The sequence below is a fragment of the Mastigoproctus giganteus genome, chromosome 13, assembly GCF_048544385.1.
Source record: "Mastigoproctus giganteus isolate SK-2022 chromosome 13, ASM4854438v1, whole genome shotgun sequence".
Classification (NCBI taxonomy): domain Eukaryota; kingdom Metazoa; phylum Arthropoda; class Arachnida; order Uropygi; family Thelyphonidae; genus Mastigoproctus; species Mastigoproctus giganteus.
In genome coordinates this window covers 120,775,647-120,803,005 of record NC_143587.1, presented here as the reverse complement: position 1 = coordinate 120,803,005, position 27,359 = coordinate 120,775,647, and the positions used below count along the sequence as shown (strand labels likewise).

The following is a 27,359-nucleotide window of genomic DNA, read 5'->3' as shown; positions in this document are numbered from 1 at the left end:
AATTTTAAAATAAATTTTGAAAATACTGACTACCCAAATGATTCTCATCCCAGTTGTTTAAGATACTTAGGATTCTACTGTTGTGTGTGTGTGTACAGTATATCTTTATATGGATGATTTAGTAGATAAGTGTATTGTCAAAATTAACTAAACTTCTCATTTTAAATTAGAAAATTTTTATTTTTAGAATCAAAATTTATCCTATATACATATAAACACACACAAATATGGGGGTAAAAAAAATATAAAAAAGTAAGCTTTTAACCAACAAAATAGAGGCACAACAAGAGTGAGGTTAAATCTCTCCTATACTTCATTACTCCTCAGTATCTAAGTATAAATGATCACTGATAATGATGTCAAAGGTACCTCTTTTTGTGTGATATACCTATTATATCACTATACATTATACAACACAATAATTTTGGATATAGTATCGTGCTAAGTCATAAGATCCACTTGCTTGATAGATCTGCACCAAGTTATATACAATTTCATGACTGAGATCAAACAGAGGCTGAAAAAAAAAATCAAAACAAAAAAAAAATATATTAAAACATATGAAAGCAGCATAATGGTAAGAAGTGTTTTATATAACTGATAGATACCACTGAACTTGCACTTTATTTAAACATTACAACTTCAGGGAGCTGCTTGTTTGTTTTTAATTTGAATTAAGGCAACCAAAACCATAAGGGGTTGGTAGATCTGTTAGTATAAGGTTCAGTTCATCTGTTTTATAGGATAAAACTATGTAATCCTCACCTAACTTTGCCATGGTGTAAAAAAAATAAAATAAAAACAAAACCACAGCAGTTCCTTATCAAGGCATTTTCCAAAAGTGTTTATCACACTTGTGGTTGAAAATGTCTGGTTCAAGTCCTGTCAATAACTACAACCATGTGCTAGCATGTAGACAGAGTACACCTATAAAGATTTAAACAACCTCTATTTTATTCTTCTAATTTATTGAAAAAACTTTGTATTGAAATACAGAAAGCTATAATGAACTTTTGTAGAATTTGCATGTAGCTTCGTTGTACAGTTTACTTATTTAAAGACACTGTTCAAAACAAAACAATTAAAGTTGTGAAATAAAGATACTTTTTTTTTTTTAATAAATAGCATTATATATGTTTAAATAATTTTTCATGTTTGTAGTTATTACTGCCACCCATATGCAGTATTTTGCCTTTGTCAATATTAAAACTTAAATTTCCATTTTTGAAATTTTGCAAAAATGTGTGCAGAGCACATTAATATTTAAATATTTACATTAATATTTAAAAGCAAAAATGCTTTTAAATATTAATTTGTTCTTATTTTGATCTGACTACCCAACAATAGTTAAATTACTGTCAAAAGTAACAAAAAATGAAGTGGAAAAAATTCTCAAAAAATAAAAAAAGCTCTTTTTTTTTTTTTAATAAGCAACTGGGTTTGCTACTTAGTGCAGTGATCGCATATTGCAGAGGCACTTTGCTACTAGTTACCTTGATTTCACACTATAATAAAAAGTTCTGCTCCAACGGAGAAGCACATGGCTTTTTATTTAACCTTCTGTTACTAAGTAAGGTATCTGGCAGATGCCACTCTAAAAAAAGTTTATTTATTTTTTTAAAATTTGTAAATGAAATCACATCCTACTGTGCAGCTTTTGCACCAATATTCTCCAACTGGTTATAAGGTTTTTTTCCCTCCCCCATTCATTTTCTGTCTGGCATCTGAGAGACACCAGATATACAAAAATGTTATCTTCCTTCTAGCTAATTTCCATTCCCACAAGATGTCTGTGAATGTCCTCAACTTCTATACAATTAGTATTAGTAGAATTAATTAGAATTTTCAGCAATCTCAGCAGGATAATCAATAGTTAAACTATCAATATCAAGTGAACCAATGCTGCAAGAAAGTAAGCAATCATCAGCCAAAAAAAAAAAAAAAAAGAAAAGAAAAAAACACCCCACACTTCACCTATCCATCCTCTCCTAGTTTGTCTAGTTCTTCATTGAATTAATTTAAACTATCGCACTTCCACAACTGGAACCTTATTCCAACAGTGAGCTACCTACTCACTGCAGGCAAACTTCCATACATTTATTCTGAAACCATCCTTCCCCAATTTGAATTCATGCCCCTCATGTACATAGTTTGAACAAGAGAAAGAATCCCATTAGCACTGAGTTTTCTCAAGCCATTAAATACCTCAATCAGATCACCTTGCATGTGCCTAGTCTCCAAAAGCTGCAATTTGCAAAACTTAAGCTTTTCTTGGTAAGGCATCCCTTCGTTCCCCTCACCAGTCTTGTAGCCCTTCTCTGTACTCATTCTGGCAAGTCTACATCCTTCCTAAAATGAAGCCTTCAGACTTGTAAAGGATAATCACCTCCTTATCCCTGCTTGCAAAATTCCTGAATATCATTGATAAAACCCCCCATGAGCTGTACTGGCAGTCTGTCTGCACTGCTCAGATCACTTCATATCAGACTACACAATTACCCCCATTTTCCACTACTCTGAGTGTACACACATTACTCTGGGATTAATGCTAGCCATATGTAGTACCTTGCATTTGTCAATTTTAAACTTCAATTGCCATTTATTAGCCAGTTTGCCTAATTTTTATAGATCTTGCTGCAGCAGGATACCTTCATTATTGTCATTAATCACCCTGCCAACCTTTGTATCATCTGCAAACTTGGTTTGCAGATGATAAAAATGCCAGGTTTCAAGGTGTCAAAAGATAGGACCATGCTCTTGCTTGGGGCTAATGCAGCAGGAGATTACAGATTTAAACCACTGCTTGTGTACCATTCTGGAAATCCTCGTGCATTTAAGGGCATCAATAAAGCCACCCTACCCGTGCATTTCCGATTGAACCAGAGAGCACAGATAACAATATCTTTCTTGGAGATTTGGTTTAAATGCTGCTCCATTCCCGAGGTTGAAAAATATTGTAAAGAGAACGATGTTCCTTTCAAGATTTTGCTTCTATTAGATAATGCTCCTGGACATCCTACGCATCTAGATGATTTCAATTCGAATGTGAGAGTCATATTTCTACTGCCAAACATGACTTTACTCACCCAACCTATGGATCAGGGTGTTATTTCAAATTTAAAAGCATACTATTTACGCACAACATTTGCTCGGGCATTGTCTGCATTAGACGATGAGAAAAATTTTAAGTTAAAGAAACTTTTGGAATTCTTACAATATTTACCACGCCATCTTAAACATTAATAAGGCCTGGGCGGAAATTATTAAAAGTTGTTTAAATGGCACATGGAAGAAAATATGCCCACGGCATGTAAAAGGCTATGAAAAAGATGAATTATATGAAGAGATTACAGATAAGATTGTAAAGGTTCCAGAGCTGCTTCAGTTGGAGGTTGATGCCAAAGACATGCAGTTAATAGAGAAAGAACAGAAGGAATTATCTAACGAAGAATTTATTGACTTGCAGGCAGTGATAATGAAAAGAAAATGCTGATGAAGCTCAAGATGAACCAAATGAGGATCTGAGATGCTTTATCACCAAAGAGATGGCAAGGCATTTCGTGAAATTGCATCGCCAACGGGAAGGTTTGAGAAGATGGATCCTGACAGTGAGTGATTCTTAAACGTTAACAGAGAGCTGAATGATATGCTTGCTTGCTGCAAAGAAATCTACGATGAAAGGAACTGAAAGACACTGACCCCTTCTAAATCTCCACAGCTCTCAACCTCCACAGCGGCATACTTATCAGCTGAAGACGTCGATTCTGGCAACGATGCTTGAAAGGTAAAACTTACTGATAGTTATGCCCGTCTCCTCACTTTTTTTGTAATTTTATAATTTTTAAATTTTTTTAAATTGCACACTTTTGTAATTTTTTCTGAGCATGAGATAAAAAATTGAACAAATAGAATAAATAATTCTATTTAACACGTTCGTTGAACATTTATTTTTTGATTCAATCAATTCAGCGAGTGCTGCACAAGCATGGGCGAAATTCTGACTTACGTAAGTCAGGGAGTTCCTGTATATAGAAATAGTAATTTCCACTTTATTTTATGGGGGGGGCATTTTAAAAGTTTGCAGTCTGAGTATGAACAGTTTATTTGAGGAGTCTGCTAAGAATATTACTTTTCAACATAGCTAGCTTTGGTGTTGATAGACTTTTTTTTTTTTTATGAGAACCCCAAACACGAGAGGTATTAGAACCTATAGTACTTAGTACTGTGCTTGGGTTAAACTTTTGCCACCGATGCAGCAATGTATTGATGCCAGTGCGAAGAAAGTTTTCTTTCAGGCCTCCTGGAATGTATCCATTGGGGCCACAACATCACTGTTGGTGGAAAAATAGATTCCGGCCAGATATATTTTCAAATTAGGAAACAAGCGAAACTCCGATGGTACTAGATCTGATAAATATGGGATGATGACAGACCTGTGAGCAAGTATGTCATCCTGGTGGAACAAGGTTCCTTTGTTGAATTTTCCTTGGTGTTTGTCTTTGATGTTTTCATGCAAATAACTCACAAGGTCTGCTTAACATGCCCCTGTGAAGTGTCTGCCCTTTCTGAAAGTAATTTGCTAGCAGCACTCCATCAGTATCCCAAAAACTGATGCCTTCACCTTGCCAGCAGAAGGAATCAACTTGGTTTTCTCTGAAGGGGGAGGGGAAGAGCTGTATTTCCATTGTTTGGACTGCTCCTTTGTCTCTGGCTGAAAACAATGGACCCACGTCTCATCCATGGTCACAAACCTTGCAAGGAAATTTATTTGGAATGATGCAAATATTCACTTGACTTAATAACTCTTGTGCATTTTTGATCTGCTGTCAACTTTGGGATCCCTTATGCTGATGCCTTTTTCAGAGCAAGAACCTCTGTTATTATATGGTACAGAGGTTCAGATAAGATGCCCAGATGCTGGCAAAGTAACGAACTGTCACTTGCCGATACTCATAACCAGATCACACACAGTGTTAACTTCTGGAGTGATGGAAGTTGCAGATCTTCCACAGTGTGAGTCATCTTCCAGTCTCTCTCCCCCTTGTTTAAATTCTGCAGCTGCTTCTGAAACATGGAATCCTCCCCAATGCTGTAAACATATCTGAACAAACTGCCTTTGGCATTAGCTCTTTTCCCCCAAATATTTACTTCACAATGACTGATTTTGTCCATATTTCCTCATTCACACAACTTTATTGATTTCAGATCTGTAATTAAAACAGATGTTACTGAAACTATGTGAACAAAAAACCTCTGGTGGATCTCCAAAGAATTGCTCAAATGATTATGCTTAATTTGAGCACAGCCATTCAAAACTGTGGAAAACACTCTAGAGGGTGTGATCGATCCTGAATTCATTTGCCAAATCTTTTACATCCTCCATTTCCTTATTCAGGAGAATAGCAATAATATATTATTTGTAATATATTATAAATCACAGTGTCAGTGTCATTCATAATTTTCATATAAAATCTTTCTTTCAATGTAAACCAGTACATTTAGGGACAGGTTGACTTGGTAGTTGTTGGTTGGGTTTTAGGAGCATTGGCAACTAAGGCCATGTTGCTTCATGTATACTGTCTGTAAATTGCATGTGTTCTGTAGTTGATTTTTTGTTTGCTGGACAAAAAAACCTGAGTTTCCGGGAGAAAACCATGCTACGCTCGCCTGAGACTGACTAACTCAGCCATGTTGCGAAAAAGGCCCATAAAAATTCCTTCTGTGACCAAAGGGACTTGAACTCAGATCTTTTCCACCCAGTGTGGGGAAGATTGACTTGGAACATAATTCAATATATTGAACCTTATGAGACTTATCAAGCACTGGTTACAAGGAAAGTCATCCAGTGCCTAAAAATATTTTCATTAAAATATTATTAACTATGGCAGGATTTTGCTGTATAAATAAACTGTCATTATATTTGAATCATCTTTGTAGTAAAAGCCTGCCAAAAAAAGATATGGACATTTAATGTTTGGATATTTGAATTAAAGAGTTGTTCTAGTCATTAAAAACTATATAACTGTTAAATACTCTCTGTAGGGCATATAAATATGCTTTTTACTTACAATAATTAAAAGAAATTGGTAGAATTTTATTTTTTACCTTTTCATCTTCTGAACAACTCAGAGCAGGTTCACAAGCAAGAGCTTTCTTATAATAATACAGAGCCTGGTCAGCTAGTCCTAATCAGGAAGGGGGAGGATAACAATCAGAAATTTAAATACCACAAAGAATTTTCAGTTAGGAATACTCAATTATATTATGCATTAGTTCAGATCTTATATTCAATCTCTGCATTTCTGACTGAATACTTTAATAATTTTATTGTGATTAAATGATACAATCCATTTTGCAATATATCTCCTTTCCAGTAAAATTTTTTAAGATTGTTAAATCAACTGCTTAGTAGACAGCTCTGACCAGCCATCTCCATATTAGTCAGCATTTTCTTCTAATCACAATGAAGACACCACATATGGAGATCTTGTAAACTAATGTGACAAAAGAAAATAGAGTTATTTTATTTAATAGAGTAAAGACTAACAGATGTTTGTATGTTGTTTGTTATTTGGTTTTTAGGAGCATTAGCAACTAAGGCCATATTGCTCCGGAGATATGCAGTGGTCATTTCCTGACCTTTCCGCATCCTCTGTATTTGGTGGTCACGGGCTCGAACCCCGGTCTAATCAAGAAGCGTGTGCTACGCACTGCTGCTCCTGCCTACCTGGCTACGAAGGTGCCCAGCACTAATAGAGTCCTTAGCTCAATTCTTATGCCACTGAAGTATATATTCAATCTCTCCTTTCAATCTGGTAAATTCCCTTCTCAACTCAAAAAAGCAATAATCATCCCTGTTCCAAAGGGAAACCGTTGTAACTATCAACAACTTTTGCCTAATAGCTTTACTCTCAGTTTTTGCAAAATTCTTCATAGCAGACTCATGGGTTTTCTTGAAGAAAATCAGCTCATCCATCAACAACAGTATGCTTATCACTCTAAAAGATCCACTGACCTTGCAATTGTTGACTTCTGCTCAAGGATCATTGATAGTCTTGAAAAGGGTCACTATGCTATAGCACTGTTTCTTGACTTATCTAAAGCTTTTGATTGCATAAACCATAATATTCTATTTAATAAACTCAATAATCTTGGCTTGTGAGGGAAAATTAACCTTCTCCTTGAAGACTACCTTACTGATCGGCCGTTTGTTGTAAGAACAAATCACTCATACTCCGACATCTGTTATTTCTCCAGGGGAGTACCTCAAGGCTCATTTTTGGACCTATCCTATTTGTTCTTTACATCGATGAATTTCTCTCTCTTCTTCCATCTTCTCACCTAGTAGTGTATGCCGATGATATTTCCATCCTGATCACAGATAAAGACCCTAATCAGCCTCAACTCAAAATCTCTGCCTTGCTCTCTGTGATGCATAGTTGGCTTCAAAAGAATCAGCTTATACTGAATCCAGAAAAATCAAAATACATGGTGTTTAGAACAAAAAACAAACCTCTAAATATTGATTTAGACATAACATACAAAGAAAAACAACTTGAAATGGTGAATGAAACCAAGTTTCTCGGAATCTGGCTAGATGATAAGCTAAGTTGGGCAAAACAAATGATAACCCTACAAAAGAAAACTTCGTCACTAGCGGGAATACTTGCCAGGGCCTCTGCCTGGGTGTCTCCTTCCCTTCTCAGACTAGTATTCCTTTCTTTAATTCAGCCACACCTCACCTATGGAATCATCTCATGGGGTACCACCAGCCAAGAAAACCTTGCAAGAATCAACTCCATTCTCAATCGACCCATTCGTTCAATTTTGGGCCTTCCTTGGAATGCATCGGTTAGTTCGAGATACAAGGAAGTGAGACTCCTCAGCATCTACCAACTGTTACAGAAAGCCGAGGCAGTCTTTGAAACAAACTTCCTAAAACCTGAAACAAACTTCCTGCAAAAATCAAAAATGTCACTTCACTAAGCCAATTCAAGAAACTACTAATTGAACACATCACCAGGGATGTCTGATTCAAATTACTTTCCACTCAGCTCCTGGATTTTAAAAACACCAACATGGAAATAATGTGCAAATGTTAAAGGAAGCAGTTGGCAAATAGTTTGTAAATTTCTGTACAGTCATTTCATCATTTTTCTCTCCTCATTTAATTGTAAAAATGTTCACAACGATATTATAAGTAGTGATGCTTTTCGAAGTCTTCTGTAAAGAAATGTACAAAAAACTCAAATTTATTTATATCTTATCTGTTGTACATTACCTGTACAATTTCAGAACTGTATATTTTTCAATTGTATATTTGTTTATTCATCGTTTTTTTAAGGGAACACCCACTAAAAAGCCATTGGCTTATGTGTTCTCCCTCCCTTTTTGCTGTTATCTCCCAAAAAAGTGTAACATAAAATAGGGATAAATAAATTATTATTATTACTGCCATTATTTACCATTATTGATTTTTTTTTAACCTTTATGACTCCAACCTTGTGCAGCATGCAAGTACAGAGGCATTCACACCATGTGTTCAAATCCATATTACACTATTCAAAACGTTAATATTCTCATCTCACGAACTCCTCTGATCTTAATGGTATGCCATTCAATAGTATAAACAGAAAATTTATTTTGTATGAAATGAAATTCCTAAAAACCATGCAGTATACACAAGGTAATTTGTAATCATATTTCATGAATTCATTTAAATTATGGCTTGCTGGATAACAAAGGATTTGATATGATTTGGTTTGCTTTGTATTTTAATAGTGCATCAGAAAGGAGACTAAACCATGCAGACTAAGTAATAAAAAGTCAAATACAAACACAGAACAAAAATTTTAGTGACCTATGGTAATAACAAATTTCCTTTTATATTCTGACGCCAAGGCCAGAAGAGTTTACAATTTCACTGTACCTGTTTTACTGAAGCCAATTTACCAGCACAATAGATAACAATGGACTGTGCACTTTATGGCAGCATGCAGGCTCAACCTTGAAATTACAGAATTTGTGTCTACTACCCAAAGACTACCATATCAAAAAGGTGCATGTACACCCACATGTACATTACAGTGTTATTTGTCTGACGGCACCAGGGGGGTTACCTCCACCTCTGTATGTACATTACAGTGAAAGTACTCCAGTGATTTTCATAATAACTGATCAACTTGTATATATACACAGCAGACTCTCGATTTACTGGGATCAGATTAACCGGGACACTTCAAGGCTCCAAATTTAAAAAAAAAAAAAAAAATCAACCAGAAATCATAAAATTCAAGTAATAACTAGAATAGGTATAAACAGATGTTTTTGTGAGTTGTAAATAAGAGATGTTATAAGTCATAAAAAAAAAAAAAACATGTTTATCCTGAAAAAGGCCTCTGAGTCCATAGAACCTGGGGAGTTGGCATCCAGTAGCATGTAAGAACCAAAAAGGCAGAGGAGGTTCCCTAGGTTCTATGGACTTCCGAAAACTCATAAGACAGAAGTCCTTCTCAGGCCCATCCTATCATTTATAGGAAGCCCCACATATGCTTTGTCGGGGTACTTGGCTAAATTGATTTCGCCTATAGGGGGTCAGTCCAACTATGTCATAAAAGACAGCAAAGAATTTGTGGGTTTTGTGAAAGATTTGATTGTAAATGAAAATGAGAGCATGATTTGCTTTGATGTTGTGTCATTATTCACATGCATTCCAATTAAACATGGAATATATTGTGTTAGAAAAGCGTTGAGTAATGATGTCTCTTTGGGTAATAGATCACTTTTAAATGTAGAGGATATTTGTTCTGGTGTGGAACTTTGTCTGGCCAGCACCACTATGGTGTACCAAGGTGTTATGTACAAACAGGTTCACTGTACAGCCATGGGATCTCCTATTAGTGCCATCGTGGCCAATTTGGCCGGCCATGGAGGAGTTAGAGGGCAGGGTTTTTGGTGGATGTCAGTTTCCCATAAATAAATGGAAGAGGTATGTAGATGATACCTTTACCGTGGTCCAGAAGGGGAGAGAGGATGATGATGTACTCCACTGGCTTAATAGCTTCTCCCAATTTATACAATTTACCTCAGAGGTGGAGACAGGAGGTACCCTTCCCTATGTGCAGAGGCCAGTACACCCATTATAGTTCAGCACAAGCTGGACTATTCTTATTCTTATGTTGTCCAGCTTGTGCTGGACAACATAAGAATAGTTGTCCAGCTTGTGCATACATTACATTCCTTACTATCCGGGCATTACTGAGCATCTAGCAAGAATTTTGCGTGGTTATAAAACACTCTGTGTGCAGCTTCCTGGGCGGAGGTTGCACACAGTTGTGTCCCAAGTAAAAGACCCAAGAGCAAAGGACCTGAGCAGTGGAGTGGTATACAGGATAAAATGTCCAGATTGTGGGGAATGTTATATGGGTAAGACAAAACGACGGCTCAAGGATCGTCTGGGGGAGCATGCAAATGCTATAAAAACCGCTGATTACAACAAGTCTGCTGTGGCCGAGCATTTTTGGGAGAGGCAGCATCAAATCTCCCCAGAGCATGCGGTTATTGTGGATCGAGCGCATGGGTTCTGGGACCGTAAATGGCTCGAGAGCTTACGAATCAGTTTATCCGACAACAATAAAGACGGAGGTATGCATATGCATCCTCTGTTTGAAACCATTGTCCTAAGTACGGATGAACGGTTTTGCTTGGCATGCTCCTAAGCTGTTTCTGCTTCCAGTTCAGACCATCCACCGACTGAACCACGTGTATAAGTACTGTGAGCCTGTTATATAAAGAAGTGTTGCAGGAAGTTTTGTTACTGCTGAGGAAGGAAGCCGATGCTTCCAAAAGCTCCAGGTTTCTTATCGTTTTTATCGCTTTTAATCCGGTTTATTTTAGCATATTTTATTGCAAGGTTTTTATTACAGTTTTAATGTTTTCAAAATAATTTAATACATAATTTAATTTATTATAATATCAGTTTTTGTAAATACACAGTGTAGTAATTTTATTTATTTTAATTTGTAAATTTTCAGGAAATTTACAAATTAAATTTGTAAATTACAATTTACAAATTTCAGTAAAATACTTATTCTTATGGTTGGTGTATGAGTTTATTTATTGCTAAGATATAAACACATGTTTAGTTTGTTTTAGTGTATCGTGTGGATTGTTGTGTTCCATTGCACTGCAAAAAGACAAATTTTGTTTAGTTATTTATCAGGGATGTCGAAATTTTTTTTTATAGTAAATATTTTTTTTGTTTAGAAATCGCGAAAATGATGAGTAAATGCAGAAGAGTTGTACTTTCAATTAAACAAAACTTGAAATTATTCAAGTTTGAAAATGGTGCATCCATTAAATCTTTAATGAACCATTATAACGTTGGTGACCAAACCATACACGACATTGTAAAAAATAAAGGGAAGCATCTTATTAAACACACAAGTAGTGTGTGGTAAGTTTTTTATCTATTGCCATATTTTTTACATAGGTTTCTGAACATTTTTCAATACAGTAAGTCCTCGACTTGCGTAACTTTGGACTTATGTTAATTTTTATTTCACTCAATTGTTTTTTCTTTTTTAGAATTGTAAAATTTAAAACAGTAAAAAAAAGAAGCAACCAATAACAACAATCATGTCACGCACAAATTTCACAGTGAGATATGGAGTAACAAGCTTAAAATTAGGAATGAAGAGAAGATTCTTAAAATTTATTTGTTTTTTTTTATATGACAGAAGATTTCAGTGAAGGGGACACACATTTCACCATGATAACGTAAAACCCACAGAATTCCAGCTATCAGTATTATTGCAAATGTAATAAGATCGAGTTTACTACCTGGTTATAACGAATTGCACTAACAGAAAAGCCCAACAAACTGGAAAGTGCAAATTGTTTTTATTTTTTTATGGTAGTGACCTCCAGAAATCTGCTTTATTTACTAAAGCAGATTTCTGGAGGTAAAATGTGAACTCTCATGGGGTGATAATGGTGAGTTTTTGCCTTAACCAAGGTTAAGTTCTTTACAGAAAATATAATTTTGACCATTATCATGGTGCTGACTAAGAGAATAAGTGACAGTGGTACTAGTAAATCTACCAAGTAAAGGAAAGTGATTGAATTGGATCAGAAAATTAAAATAATAAGGATGTATGAAAATGGTCAAACATTAACAAGTATTGTGTGGAATTCAGATTTGTCAGTGTCAACAGTGAAGACAATAATAAAGGAGAAAGACAGAATATGAAAAGCAGTGAAGGGATCGGCACCAATGATGTCAACTATAATAACCAAGACTAAGAAATTCATACGATATCGGTTTTTACAGTACAATAACATGCATGTTTTCTTCCTTTTATGTTTTCTTTTCTTATGTGCCACTCTGGCTACTTCACCGCTGTCTCCAGATAAAGTTTTTAACTGAATTAATTATTTTAACTGTGATTTTAACTATTTTTCTTCATTCTTCTGAGGATAATGTGTGATTTTTGTAATTTTGGTATATCAGGGATATAGTAGAAATATTTTATCATTCAGTTACGTAAGAAGTCCCGGAACGTATCTCTTATGTATGTCAGGAACTTGTTGTATTTTTGGATTAACTGGGAAATCGATTAGTCAGGATTTTTTTTTTTAGTTACCCTCCAGCTATTCTGTTTTCTGTTACTTTAAAGAGTCCCAGTCATCTGCAGCAACTTAGTTGGCATGATACGTTGCATCTGCCCAGGGGCGGCTCATTAGTAGGCACTGCGAAACTGCAGCTCCCCTCCCCAGCTTTTTAAATCTAAATATATAGTCAACAGAGTTATATGAAATTTTGTGAAGAATAATGCAACGCAATGAATATTTTTATTAACAGGTCCTGCATATAGTATACTCATTCTCTATTTCCCATAATCAAAAAAAAAAAAAGAAAGAAAAATAAATAATAATAAATTTAAAAAAATAATTACTTTATTTAACACAAGTACTAAAGGCACCTCCGTAGCCAGGTGGGCAGGAGCAGCAGTGCATAGCACATGCTTCTTGATTAGACTGGGGTTCGAGCCCGTGACCACCAAACACGGAGGATGTGGAAAAGTCAGGGAATGACCACCGCATATCCCCGGAGCAATATGGCCTTAGTTGCTAATGCTCCTAAAAACCAAATAACAAACAAACAAACAAACAAGTACCAAACAGAGCCCAGGCCATCCAGACCCAACCATAGCCTAAGGCCTTTGGTTCATGGACAAACAACCATTTCCAATAATAATTTCAATAAGAAACGAATAAAAACAGGAAATTGTTGTCAACTTTGAAGTTTAACCGTAGGCAGAACTGTGTGCTAGACAGTTCCACATTTTGCTCTCCGTGGTTGAGTCAATGCCTGGTAGGTGGGTTGCCAATACGCATTTTTAGAGGTGACAAAATGAGTCAAAGGAACTGCAGAGCGAGCAGTGCTAATTTGAACAGTGCACTAAACTTGAATGAAAAAGTTATTAATCTATTTGCAACAAACAAAAACCTAAGAATGGATTTTATTTTTAAATAAAATTTCAAGATTACCCAAGTATGTTAATGGTAAGTGTCCAGTTAATGTTTTGTAGTATTTTTAACTTGCTTATTATTTTTACTATCTATGTCTACTTGTCTTATAACCAAGGCAATTTAATGTAACATTAAGAAGCAGCACCCCCATACATCAGTCACGAGCCGCCACTGCATCTGCCACTAAGAATATTTAAAATTTTCACTTCAATTTCTGCCTATGATGGAGGAATTCTTTAGGCCTCTTCAATTGCGGATCATTTGCCTATCTGGGGTGGAGGAAGCACGGTTTTCTCCACAGGAATCATTCCAAAGTTTTTCCACCCAGACAACATGCAAACTGATTTGTGAGCACATGTTCTCTATTAGGATTAGTCACCCAATGTGAGGGGTGAAGTCAGAAATTTCTATAAAAGGAGGTGGAATATCATTCTCACTCACAGCTACAGTTGCGTGGTAATCATGTCGCAGTCTCACTTGCTTCAGTAACCAGTGATTTTACTCCCTTAACAATAAATAAAAATTTAAAACAGGCAAATTCAGTTATAAGAACCCATGAGAAAGATGCAATTAATCTACTGTTTTCTTGTAATGTATTAGGCTACTATCATCTATTTGTTTTCCACTGGAAATGTGAGAAAAGAAAATATAACAGTGAACAATTACATCTTTAACTCTCTGATGGGAAAGCCCCAGATAAAGTACGCTAGAGCCATTTTTTTTAAAATTTAAACAAAATCTATATGAGCAGTTATATCAGTGCCAGTTTATGAATTCCTAAATTATTGTGTTTGCAACTGATCTGAATCATTAATTGTTTTGTTAATGAAGAAGTTTGACCTTAAAAAAATAAAAACCAAGTTCTTTCTTATGCCTATTCATGCATATTAATTAAGAAAAACAAGAATTTTAAATTCACTGTATCTATCCCATCCAACTACTGAAGTGTGCTACCGTCACCTTTGATCCATGCACTTTCCAATCAAAGCAGTGACTTGCATCAGCTGTTGTTTAGGTCTTGCAGTGACAGACCACTAACCACAATGCACAGAATATTTAATTTTAGTTACTTTCAAGTTTCACTCACTGACAGTAGTTTACTTGTGTAAAGAGTAGAAGGAAGGGGCTGAATCACATTTATTCACTAGATATGAATGGATTAACTGTTGATGATCCTGCTCAGGTTACTGACAAATCAAATGGGTATTCTTGCACCTACATTTGCAAGTGGAATTTTTTAGGGATGAGGATGCCAGAAGTGAGTCAAATTTGGTGGGGAGCTAATTGATTTTGCGATAACTGAGGGGAAAGTGTAGGAAAAATTGTTATGCTAAATTTAAAAAGGACCTGGGCTGGATGGGATCTATCTAGTTATATTAAAGGAGGTAGTAAAAGAGGTAAGCAAACCTTTACACATGTTTATAAGAATGGATTCAGGGAAGTCTGTATAGGCTGGAGAGGTGAAAATGTATCCACAGTTCACAAAGGGAGACATAAATAATTAGAGACCTGCTAGCTTGACTTCTGTCCCAGGAAAAATGGAGTCACTGGTTAAAAAAAAAAAGTAATAAGGGAACATCAAGATAGGAATGCAGTTATACTGCATTCACAGCATGGATTTGTTAAGGGGTGATCTGAGCAACTGGATACTTTGACAGTAACAAATGCAAAAAATAATTTTGACATCATATACTTAGATTTCAGAAAGGCTTTTGATACTGTTGCACATAAAACTCTGCTATACAAATTGGAGCAGTGGCATTAGGGGCAAGCTGCTGTTCTGGATAAAGAAACTGTTGAGTGGGAGAAGGCAGGGAGTAGTTATACGGGCACTGCTGCTCTTCTTAGACTAATGCTACTAGCAGAGTCCCCCCAGTGTTCAGTGCTGAGCCCATCATTGTTTTCATATTTATTAAATATACTGATGAAGGCTGGCAGGGTAGTTAATCAGAGTAATCAGGCTATGCTACTGCAGCAAGGTCTAGACAAATTAAGCAGATGGGCTGAAAAGTGGCAATTGAAGTTTAATATTCACAAATGCAAGGTACTTCATATGGGGAGCAATAATCTCAGATTAATGTACCAGCTGTGTGGTGCCACACTCAGGGCAGTGGAGAATGAAAAAGAGTTGGAGGTAATAGTGCAGCCAGATATCAAGTTTTATGAGCAGTGCAGAGAGGCTGACAGGACAGCTTATGGAGTTTTGTCAATGATATACAGGAATTTTTCCAACAGGTGTATAAGGCAATGGTTAGGCCACATCTTTAATACTGCATCCAGGTCTGGAAGCCTCACTTTAGAAAGGATGTGGATCTGTTGGAACAGGTGCAGAAAAGAGCAACAAGGTTGGTGATAGGAGCAAAAGGGTTCTCTTACCAAGAAAGTCTTCAGTTTTGCAAATTGTAGCATCTGGACTATAGGCAACTCTGTGAGGAGATCTGATTGAGATGTTTAAGACAACACATTCTGCAAATTCTCCAAAGTCTACAATTTTGGAGAGCATGCAATTGTTTCTAACTGTATGCTTTCCTAAACATTTATCATTATAGTATTCTATTAACCCAGAGTTTTTCACATGGAATAATGCAACTTATTCAAACTCTATTATGTTTAAGATCCTGAAATGTATAATGATATTACTTACCCAACTGATGCATTGCTCTACCAATATTATAAAATGATTCTTGACATTCCCCTCTGAGACTTAAATATTGGTTAAGAAAAACAGTTCCCTAAGAGAAATAAAATTAAAAAAGCACTGGCTTTATAAACTTGCATGCAAATATATAGAATAAACAGAATTTATTGGAAAAATGTAGATATATATTTTTTAAATTATTAATATTTTTTAGATATATAAAGTAGATAAAAAATTCATAATAAGAACCTTAAAGCTAATGAGTTTTTCTTTGCAGCACTGACTACTTTGGTGGCAGCATGCCAGTTTATTTCATTTATACAAGTTTGTATGCATGTTGACAAAACCAGAATAAATTACAGAGGAAACCTTGCTCACTCTACATGAGACTGGATTAACTATAGCCATGAATGTGGGTCTCCATTCAAAGAAAGCAATTGTATTTAATGATGCCATCTGAAAAGAAAAGAAAGAAAAAAGTGGGTCTTGTGTGTTCTACAGAATATTGTTGAATCATTGGGTGTCGACTTCAAATTGTGTCAGGAACTGTATGTTAAAATGAATATATTTTTCTACATCCATAAGCTCCACACCCTGGATAAGTTTGAACCTGTAGGAGAACATTTTCAAGGTGGCACGCAATACAAAATGGAACTGTTGAGGCTAGAAAATGCAAGTGCCTGATGATGGTGTGTATATGCTTCTGTCTGCATTTGCAGAACTCTTTCACTATGCAGCACTCCCTTTAATACCACTGTGCAGGTAGCTGAGGTAGTCATACAGTAGTGCCACAGCTGTGTAAATTATTTAAAATGTTTTTCTGGATGACCATCATAAGTCCGGATTGGTGTAAGTCAAGGAGAGACTACATGCAATTTATTTAAAAACATAATTATTTTCTTTCAAAATAAATCTTTAATTAAATTTAATAATAGATTTTGATTTCTTAATCTTTACTGCTTTCTAAATTGAGAGAAGGTATTATCCCTAGGCCATATCATGCAGAAAGAATAAATTTACTCTATTTTATTTTTTATTGCAAACTAAACAAATCATAGTCAACGTTTGATTTCAGCGTTAATTTCTTTAATGAAACGTTAATTTCTTTAAAGAAATTAAAGTCAACGTTATTTTCTTTAATGAAATTAAGAAAATTTTTAAAAAACATAACTTAACACAATTTATCTATTTTTCACAAAAACAAAAATATGGAAGAAAAACAGTGTTTTTTAAAAAAGACAGAGAAATTCTATGGTATCCACTCTAGTATGACAGTGAGACAGAGAATGGATGAAACAGTCAAAAAGATGGATTCTCTGTCATAAATCCAAAGAGTTGGCAGCTATGGGAAGACAATTTTGGAATATGCTTTTATAGTGAGGAGTGAAAAGAATCAGCCAGTTTGGGTGATTTGGCATAGATCTAATTCCATATGCATAATGTATTCTCTTTTGATGTTTCTGATAAAAAGAGATGTTTGTATGCTTCAATATACAGATTATGTACTGGAGACTTGTTGTGTGTTCCTAGGGCATGCATATCATCCTATAGTGAATGGAGTCAAGCCAGCAGAGAAATATGTCGATGCTTCCTGGCCAAGTTTGTATCTTATTTAAGCTCTAAATCACTGTAGCAAGGTAAGACAATTAGCTACTCCACTTAGTTGAGACACCCTGAATTGTGTTTATATTTTTACTGACAGGAGGTTCTTAGCTGTTTTATATGTTCCAGAAAGGTAAGTTTATGGTCTGATATGACTGCTAAAAGTTGTATGCTGACAGAGATGAAACTATGTTGGAATGTATCATACACAAAGAATTATTTCAATAAATAAATAAATAAAATATTCTTTACTGTTCTCCATGTTTTGCATGTCATGTATAATATTTTATTTAGTTTATTTTATTTTATTTAGTTAGTTTGTACAAACATGTAGAAAGAAGACTGCCTGCTTAATGGAAACCAGCACTGACAGCTGTATACACAGTCTGGTCATGTCACTCAACATGCACCACCCATTGTGTGCTTCAGTTGTTGCACTATTTATTTATAACAATTTTGATTTTAAGCAATGTTACTGCTAGGATTAAGCCAACTTAAATTTCTATTTTATTTTATTTTAATAATGATGCAAGTCAACTTTAATAAGATTTATGAAAAGAGGGACAGAGAGTGTGATAGTAAAAAGACTATGTTCAATGAGGGGAGTGCAAGAAGTTTATCAAACTCTAACAAGGAGCTAAATGATTTTGTAATAACTGAGAGCGAAATGGATTGGCACATAATGGCCTTTAGCTGTCATTGCACTGTAAAACCTCCAACAATAACAACAGCAAAGTGGAGGAGAAATTGTTGAAGTTAAACATAAAAAAGGCACCTGGGGTGGACGGGATCTATACAGTTATAATAAAGGAGGCAGCAAAGGAAGTAAGCAAACCCTTAGCCATAATTATGAGAGCTTCCTTGGACTCCGGGGAGGTCCCCATGGACTGGAGGTGTGCAAATATATCACCAATTCACAAAGGGGATTCAAAAGGTGACACAGGTAACTATAGACCTGTTAGTTAAACTTGTGTTCTGGAGAAAATAACAGAATCACTGGTTAAAGAAGCATTGCAGGATCATCTAGACCAGACTGTAGTGATAGTTAATAGTTTGTTAAAGGGAGGTCTTGTCTGACCAATTTTATTGGATACTATGATGTGGTCACAAAGGAACTGAATGCCAAAAATAATTTTGATATCATATACTTGGATTTCAGGAAAGCTTTTGATACTGTTGCACAGGGAAGACTGCTGTACAAATTGGAGAGGTATGGCATTGCTATAATGGATAAAGGGATGTTTGAATGGGAGATGACAGAGAGTGGTAATTAATGGACACTGCTCTTCGTGGACAAATGTAATTAGTGGAGTTCCCCAGGGTTTCGTATTGGGCCCATTGTTTTGTATATTTATCAATGATATTGATGAAGGTATATCAGGTTTAATGTCCAAGTTTGCAGATGATACAAAGGTTGGCAGGGTTGTTAACGACAGTAAAGACAGTATGCTACTCCAACTGGATCTAGATAAATTTGACAAATGGCTGAAAAGTGGCATCTGAAATTTAACATTGACAAATGCAAAGTACTGCATATGGGTAGCAATAACCCAAATATGAAGTTTGCTGAGCAGTGCAGAGGGGCTGGCAGGGCAGGTCATGGAGTCTTGTCAATGATATATAGGAATTTTGCTAGCAGGGAAGGAAGGTGATTATCCTGTTATACAAGGCAATGGTCAAGCCACACCTAGAGTACTGTGTACAGGTCTGGAGGCCTCAAGGATGTAGAGTTGCTAGAATGAGTACAAAGAAGGGCAACAAGATTGGTGAGGGGAACAAAGGAGTGCTCTTACCAAGAAAGGCTTAAGTTCTGCAAATTACTGCATCTGGAGAGTAGGCACCTGTAAGGTGATCTGATTGAGGTGTATAAGGCCTTGAATGGGTTGAGCAAGCTGAATGCTGATGGGATTCTTCCTCTTGCTCAGATTAAGAACTTGAGGGGGCACAGATTCAATTTGAGGAAAGACAGTTGTAGAATAGATGTGTGGAAATTTGCCTTTAGCCAGCAGGTAGTTTTGTGGAACAGACTTCCATCTTCTGTTGTGGAAGTTGATAGGCTAAATAAATTTAAGTCTGAGCTAGACAGGAGGGGTGAAATGGAGGGTTTTTTTGGCTAATGTTGCATAAGCTTGCTTTCTAGCATCGTATGCCTCTACTAATGCTAATGTTTTTCACATTCTTTCCATATGTACTGGTACATCTTCTACAATCCAGTCTTCTCCCTTAGTTTGAATTTATGCCCTCTGGTTACAGTGTCACTTAATACTATGTAAATTTTGTAAATTTCACTAAATTTTTTGCCCCTGCCTCCCACACATTTTTAAACTTTGATCAGGCCCCTGCTGAGGTTACCTAATTACCAAGCTCTTTAGCCTTCATATTTGAAGTCTCTCTTCATAGTTTATCACTAGGCATTCATGCAATCAAATTTCTGTTGCATGCAGGGAATTGCTCTGTGATGATCCTTCAAACAATGTCCTACAAACAGACTGGAACTGAGTTGAGAAATTTTATTAAAAAGGGACCTTATCAATTTAATTTTTTATTTTCTGGTAAAAAAAAGTTTATAAGTTTTCAAAAAGATTGGTACAGAATTTATCCATTGTTAGAGCACAGCAACTGACTGGATTCAGAATTTACCAGAAGAGGATTTAGCACCTGGCATATGGCAATGAATGTTTCAAAAACTGTAAAAAAAAAAAAAAAACAACCTTCACTTACAAAGCATTTTATCACGGAATTACCTGTGATAAATAAAAATCAACAGACATATTGTAAAACAAAATAAACAAGTTCACAATATAATATTTCTGGCAACAACTGATGAATATGGGGAAATAAACTTTTATTAAAATAATACAGAGAAATATATAATTAAAAGTATGTATGGTTAAAAGCATAAATCAGCTGACTTTAGCTCTCATTGACTTTCACTAATCATGACTGATAGCTGTGTATATTCTAGCAGCACATTCAAAAATAACATGATAACCTGTTAAAAATTGATGCACCCAGTCTCTTTACATTCTTCCTTCTTTCCCTGATTGTAAAACAGATGGATTCTTACATTCTCTACCTTTTATTCTTTCTTTGTCTTAACCCATCCCTCCCTCCTTAACACGTTTCTTTCTACCTTATCCCACTTTCTACTCTTTCTTTTCTTCTACTTGAATCTACGAGGGGCATTTAAAAAGTTCACAACCAGAGTACGAAGGGTTTATTTGAGGATAATTGAAATAATATCTGATGGTACTAGATATGGTGAATACTGGGGATGGTCCAAGGTTTCAAACTGCACTCATACAGTGCAGCCATAGCAATGACACACTTGTGAGCAAGCATATTTGCTGAGTTTTCCTCATCATTTTTCTCTGATGTTTTATGCACAAACGCCTCACAATGTCTGCGTCATGTGTCCCTCTGGCTGGGTTTTCTGAAGGTAATCCACTAGCAATGCTCCATTAGCATCCTGAAAAACTGATGCCATTACTTTGCTTTTCTTTGAAGGGGAGAAGAGCTAATTCCACTGTTTGGACTGCTCCTTTGTCGCTGGCCACAAAGTGATGGCCTCTAATTCATGGTCACAAACCTTGCAAGGGGATTTGTTGCATCTGCTAGAAAACAATGCAAATGTTCACTTGACAACTCTTGTGCATTTTTTGATCTACTGTCAACAACTTTAGGACCCATTGTGCTGGCACATTTTTCATAGCAAGAACCTCTGTTATTATGTGGTTCACACATTCAGATGAGCCCAAGATGCTGCCAATTTACTAAACTGTCACCTGGAGTGATGGACACTGTATATCTTCTAGGCTCTCTTGTCCATGTTTAAATTCTGCTGCTCACTAATTAACCATGGAAAAAAGGAGTATCCTCCCCCAATGTTGTAACCATGTCCTCACCTGTAATTAAAAAAAGTTATTGAAACTGCATGAAACTTGGTGGGTTACTATTTGAAGTGTTATTCTTTACATACCGAAATTTTTAACACTGTACTACTAATACCCTTTCATACTCATGCATGAACTTTTAAATGCCCCTCGTATATGTTGTTATTATTCCTTTCCCTCCTTTTGGATGCATCTTTAAGATAAGTTCTTGACATTTAATCTCCAACTTTGCTTGAAAATTTTTGTAATCTCACAACTTTACATAGTACTGTTTCAGTTGAGAAAGTCTCCATTCCGGCACTAAAAGTTAATTTTAATACTTTCAATATAATATATTTAAACTGTTTTTATGTGTAATAATTTTATGATTTTAATCAATATTATTTTAGTATATACATTTTTTTCTGGGTCTGCAAGAACTTTGTTGGTTTGTTGTCTGCTTCGTAATATTTAACCATTCCAGTAGTGGTCATATTTTTTCTTAGTTGTCTCGACTGCGTCTAACAGCTCATCAAAGTCAGAATGTGAGATGCTTGTGTTATCCTCTTTTTTTTCCCTGAAGTCATTTTCTTCTAGGTTACTTGTTTTGCCACATGACGGCATGAGTGCACCAAACAATGACCAAGCAAGCAGAGCAAAAAATAAGAGTAGTACATTGACGAAAAAGTTAGTGCAAAGCATCATTTTAGTTTGTAAATCACCAAAGTAATTCAGCTACTTCAGTGATTTACTATAAACTAAAATGATGCTTTGCACTAATTTGTTTGTCTAGTAAATTTTCTGAAGTCTGACACTTTCATCCCTAAATCCTTTTTTAGTACTTTACTATTGCATACCATCTGGCATATCTCATATAATGGAGTCAAACTTCATGACTGGGTTGTAATTCACTGTATCACTGGGGGTACCTACATGCCAACTGATGAGAGGCCAACAAGCTTTGAAACAATGCCATTTAAGTGGTGATATCTGCCAAGAATAAGAAATGTTAGTTTTCTTTACTGACGAAGCATTGCTTATTCGAGGTAGTGCAATATCAGGCAACTCATTGTGAAGGCATTCACAATAAGATATGTAACAAAAACGATGCCATTTCACTTACTTCAGCAATTTACTACAAACTAAAGTAACGCTTTGCACTGACTTGTTCTTCTAGTAAATTTCATGTAGTGTAAGGCTTTCAGCCAAAACTTTTTTTAAAAAGTACATTGTTGACAAGTGAGTGGCAATACATTGGAGGTGGAAGAGTAAAGCTGTAAAGGAAAGTAATTTCTCTAGATATTGCTGGTTTGGTTGCATTAGGTATTAGGTCATTATTACTTAGTATTCATGGCTTCAGACTGACAGTAAAACAATGAATTGATATATCGACTTGTAACCAGAAAATTATGCAGTCACAGACCTGAACATTAATCACAGCAACAACGATAACTGCAGACAATCCAGCTATTTGACCAAACAGTCAAAATCTGTACTTTTCAAAGATCTTGAAGCTAAAATCAAACCACTAACCTGAAAAACTTCCCATAAGCCTCCTCTCATCAAATGAGAATGGATCTCCTCATTTATTCATAATTAATTCAACATAGGGTATTCATTTTAAAAGTAAATCCATCTTATTTATATTAAGTATGCTACAAAGTAATGACTGCTGGTGTAACTGCAGTCATTACTTTGTAGCATAGCGTTAGGATGCTAATGGAGGATGATACTTAACTGAAGGAAGTGACAGTTTAGATTTCAAGTGTTCAGTTTGTCACAATCTGTGTTTGAAATTTCATGCCTCATTACTGGTGAATAAACATCATGCTGTATACTGTCAATATATATATTTTTAGTGGAATCTAACATAGCCCATGGATGGGACTACTGTAATTACCCAGCCTAGAATTCAAACATGCTACTAGAGCTTTCCAGTTATCAGAGTACCAGATAACAAAGCATGTTGAGCTTTGTTATCTGTGTTATCATAACGCTGCTCAACATACTGTATACATGCACACTCACTAGTCACTAAAATGGTTGTTGTTGTTATTTGGTTTTTAGGAGCATAAGCAACTAAGGCCATATTGCTCCGGGATATGCGGTGGTCATTCCCTGACCTTTCCACTAAAATGGAGTCATCACTCAACTAATAATACATTGGGCCTTCCCTGCAATGAAATTGGCTTGAACATGCTATAACATGGATTTCACATGAATTACTAAAGACATTCAGATGTATGAGCTGCCTAGCTGCCTACAGAGTTCCAACTATTGTGACAGATTAGATAGTTGAATGTAGAGAGAGTAATTCAGAATTCAGGTCATAAATTCTATAGTGAGTTCCTGACAACAAAAGGAATCAAAAATGTTCTCAATGATTTCAATGTTAGTTTCATGACACACTATGTTACACTGGAATGTAGTAAATAAAGTAAAACAAAACAAAGTAAAAGTGGCATACTCATGACACAATCAATGTCAATTTGGAAAATACAATTTATTAAAAAAATACAATGCTGGTGATTTACAGGTTATAGATTCTCACAGTTAGTCTGTAAGACTAAATGTTAGAATCGTGCAGGTCTTGGCAAAAACCATTGTGTGATAATTCAATTATAATTCATGACAAAATACAGCATGGGAAGCACCAACAAAGCACCAGTAAATTATAAAACAAATTACACTATTGGGGTGGTGCCTTTATACAGTCCATTTGAGGGGGAGAAAAATCAACTATATGAATTAGGCAACAGCCATATCTTTAAACCTTAATTCCAACTTTTTTCTCTATAAGAAATTTCAAAAGCAGTTTTTTCTCTTTTAAATCAAGTTAATTCAATTTATGTTGCCATGCCATGTCATTACATCATCTGGTGCATTAAAAGGCTTGTTACTGTTCAAATGCACACAGTTTTGACTCTCAAGAAACTGTACCCAGTAAATCAAAATGCATTTCATATACATAAATTCTATTTTCTGAATTCACATGGGTTGTGTCATGTCTATTTATGTTATTAACTGTATTACAGTGCAGTCATATCACTCTGCATCAGTTTTTCTGATACCTGAAGTAACAGCATTTTTCTTAAAAACTCTTAAGAGGACTTTATTACCTTTGTTGTGAGACACCCACTTAAGAATTTATGAAATACAATTCTGAATGCAGGCTATATACCTTAAAAAATGGTAACTCAGAGTCTGGTAACTTCTTCAAAAATCCAAAAAAAAAAAAAATCAAGAAAACATTTCCCAGACCATGATACCACTGCCATCAGCTTGCTTTGTGTGAACTATACTTGTTAGGTTTACTACCTCATGTTTTTTTCGTTAGTGACTATATAGGGCTAGTGGAGGCTACAGATTTGAATGTGTGTTGTTATATCCTGATCAATGGAGGGGTTATCCATTGCCTCTGATGGAAGTGGATTTGAATTTTCTGGCACTGTATTCCAAGATGAAAGTCTACTCTCACTTGCATAACTAAACATTCATCTTTTTCTTATCTATACATCCACTTTGCTTTCCGTCATATCACTTTTGACAATTCAGTGTCTATATCTCAATTTATCAGTCAACATACATCTTTATAACAATTCTGAAACAGTTCACAGTATGTGCTGCTTTAGATACTACCTAACTACCTGACTGGCACCAACAGTCAACCTTCTTCAAACTCTGATATACTGTTTTCTGATGCTTGGTACAAATTAATAGCTAACAAATGTTGCACATATTAGGGTGTGGTTAATTGTGGTCAAAATAAAAGATAGCCATGGATTGGCTATCTTTTATTTTGCTGAAACAGTTCACTAGCATTGTGGAGGATAGTCATATTTTTCCACTCTGCCGAGTGAAGATATAAAAATAGAAACTAATATAAAAATAATGAAGTGACATCCTTACTTGTAAAATAAGTGATTCTCGTTTAGAAGCATACTTTTGACAAGCCATATGTATGAATGTTATTCCTATACAAAACACTATAAGAGGATCATTTGGACATTCCTTAAATACACACATATATTCACCTGAAAAAATTGTATTAATGTCATTATTTAAGACAGTCATTAGAAATAAATAAAAATAAAAAGACTGAGTAATGAATTAGATTTCATAAATTTTTGCACATTCTTAATTTCTTAGCTCTCAGAATTAGATAAAAACTAATAATAAATTTAGGACATAAACCTTCAAACTACAGAAAGGATTATAACTATTGTACAGGTAGAGCATAATTTTGTATATAGCCATAAAATAAAACAACAATCTCTGAAATCATGCTGTCTGGGTGGTAGCACTCAACTGACAATACACAACAGTATATCTTGCCTTGAATAAGCGCCACTTCTCTCCTGGTGAACTGTTGCTTATTCAAGGCAAGAACAACTAGGACAACCCGTAAAAGGATTCACAATATGAAATGTACACTGATGTATATAGAGTTTGTATACTTGTATAGAAACTCTGTTTGCTTTATTTATGACTACATACCAAATGATTACATTGCAAATATCATTTTGTACAGTATGTAGCTATAAATATTAAGTGTTTATAACTACTTGTGTGATAGTTATAAACAATTCCATTATTTAGGCCTTACCTTTTGGCCTCTCTTACAGTGTAGAGTCTAATCACAACTAAGTTGCTAGCAGGGATAAGGAGGTGATTATCCCCTTGTATAAGGCAATGGTCAGGTCACATCTTGAGTACTGCATACAGGTCTGGAAGCTTCATTTTAGGAAGGATGTAGAGTTCTAGAATGAGTACATAGAAGGGCAACAAGACTGGTGAGGGGGGGAAACAAAGGGATGCTCTTAAGAAGAAAGGCTTAAGTTCTGCAAATTGCAGTGCCTGAAGACTAGACACCTGTGAAGTAATCTGACTGAGGTGTATAAGGCCTTGAATGGTTTGAGCAGGCTCAATGCTGATGGGATTCTTCTTCTTGCTCAGATTACAAACTTGAGGGGGCATAAACTGAAATTCAGGAAAGACAGTTTTCGAATAGATGAGCGGAAATTTGCCTTTCGCCAGCGTGTAGTTGATTGCTGGAACATAACTTCCATCTGTCACTGTGGAAGCTAACAGCTTAAATAAATTCAAGGAATAAGAGGACAAACATTTGGAGCAAATGGATGGGTGAAATGGGAAGGTTTTTTTTTTTTTTTTTTGGCTGATGCTGTATAAGCTTGCTTTCTTGTGTCATATGCCTCTACTAATGCTAAGTTGTCAGCCCCTACACTACATATCTTATCTTTTAGAATTAGCATTACCAAAGGCACATGATGCAAGAAAGCAAGCTTATATAGTCAGCCAAAAAAAAACAAAAACCACCCTTATTTCACCCATCCACTCGCTCCAAATGTTTGTCAAGTTCTGCCTTGAATCTATTTAAGCTATCAACTTCTACAACAACAGACAGAAGTTTGTTCCAGCAATCAACCAATGGTCCTTGAGGTTGTTACAGACATTCTCTCAGATATGTCAGACAAGCTGTACTTGCTACTTGGGAGTCTAAAACACTGATGGAACTGATATTCAGGTGACACTCAAGTCAAGTGGATCCAATTTCGGCGAAGTCTGGATGGTCTGTGACAGCCAAATCCTCTGCTTGCACCTTCCCGATGGTGGGACTGTTAGTAATCCTGGGTATAACTTCCATGCATAAGCACTGTGGGTGACCACAGAGGTGTGAACCAACGTAAGCAGAT

General features: G+C 35.6%; 1 protein-coding gene across 2 annotated transcripts in view; it reads right to left on the bottom strand.

Moving 5' to 3' along the window:
* Nucleotides 1-238: 238 nt before the first annotated feature.
* The window catches only part of LOC150076406 (general transcription factor 3C polypeptide 3), a 327,130-nt gene continuing 300,009 nt past the window's right edge, over nt 239-27,359 (bottom strand). Inside the window, exons 24-27 of one of the 2 annotated variants that reach the window (XM_090388164.1) lie at nt 25,555-25,679; nt 16,178-16,265; nt 6,106-6,185; nt 239-517 (exon numbers count right to left, since the gene is read on the bottom strand). In XM_090388164.1, the coding sequence (XP_090244290.1) occupies nt 407-517; nt 6,106-6,185; nt 16,178-16,265; nt 25,555-25,679 (404 nt within the window). In that variant the 3' untranslated portion in view covers nt 239-406. Of the gene's footprint in view, nt 518-6,105; nt 6,186-16,177; nt 16,266-25,554; nt 25,680-27,359 lie in introns of those variants that run through there. The other variant, XR_016547855.1, reaches the window with a different exon arrangement.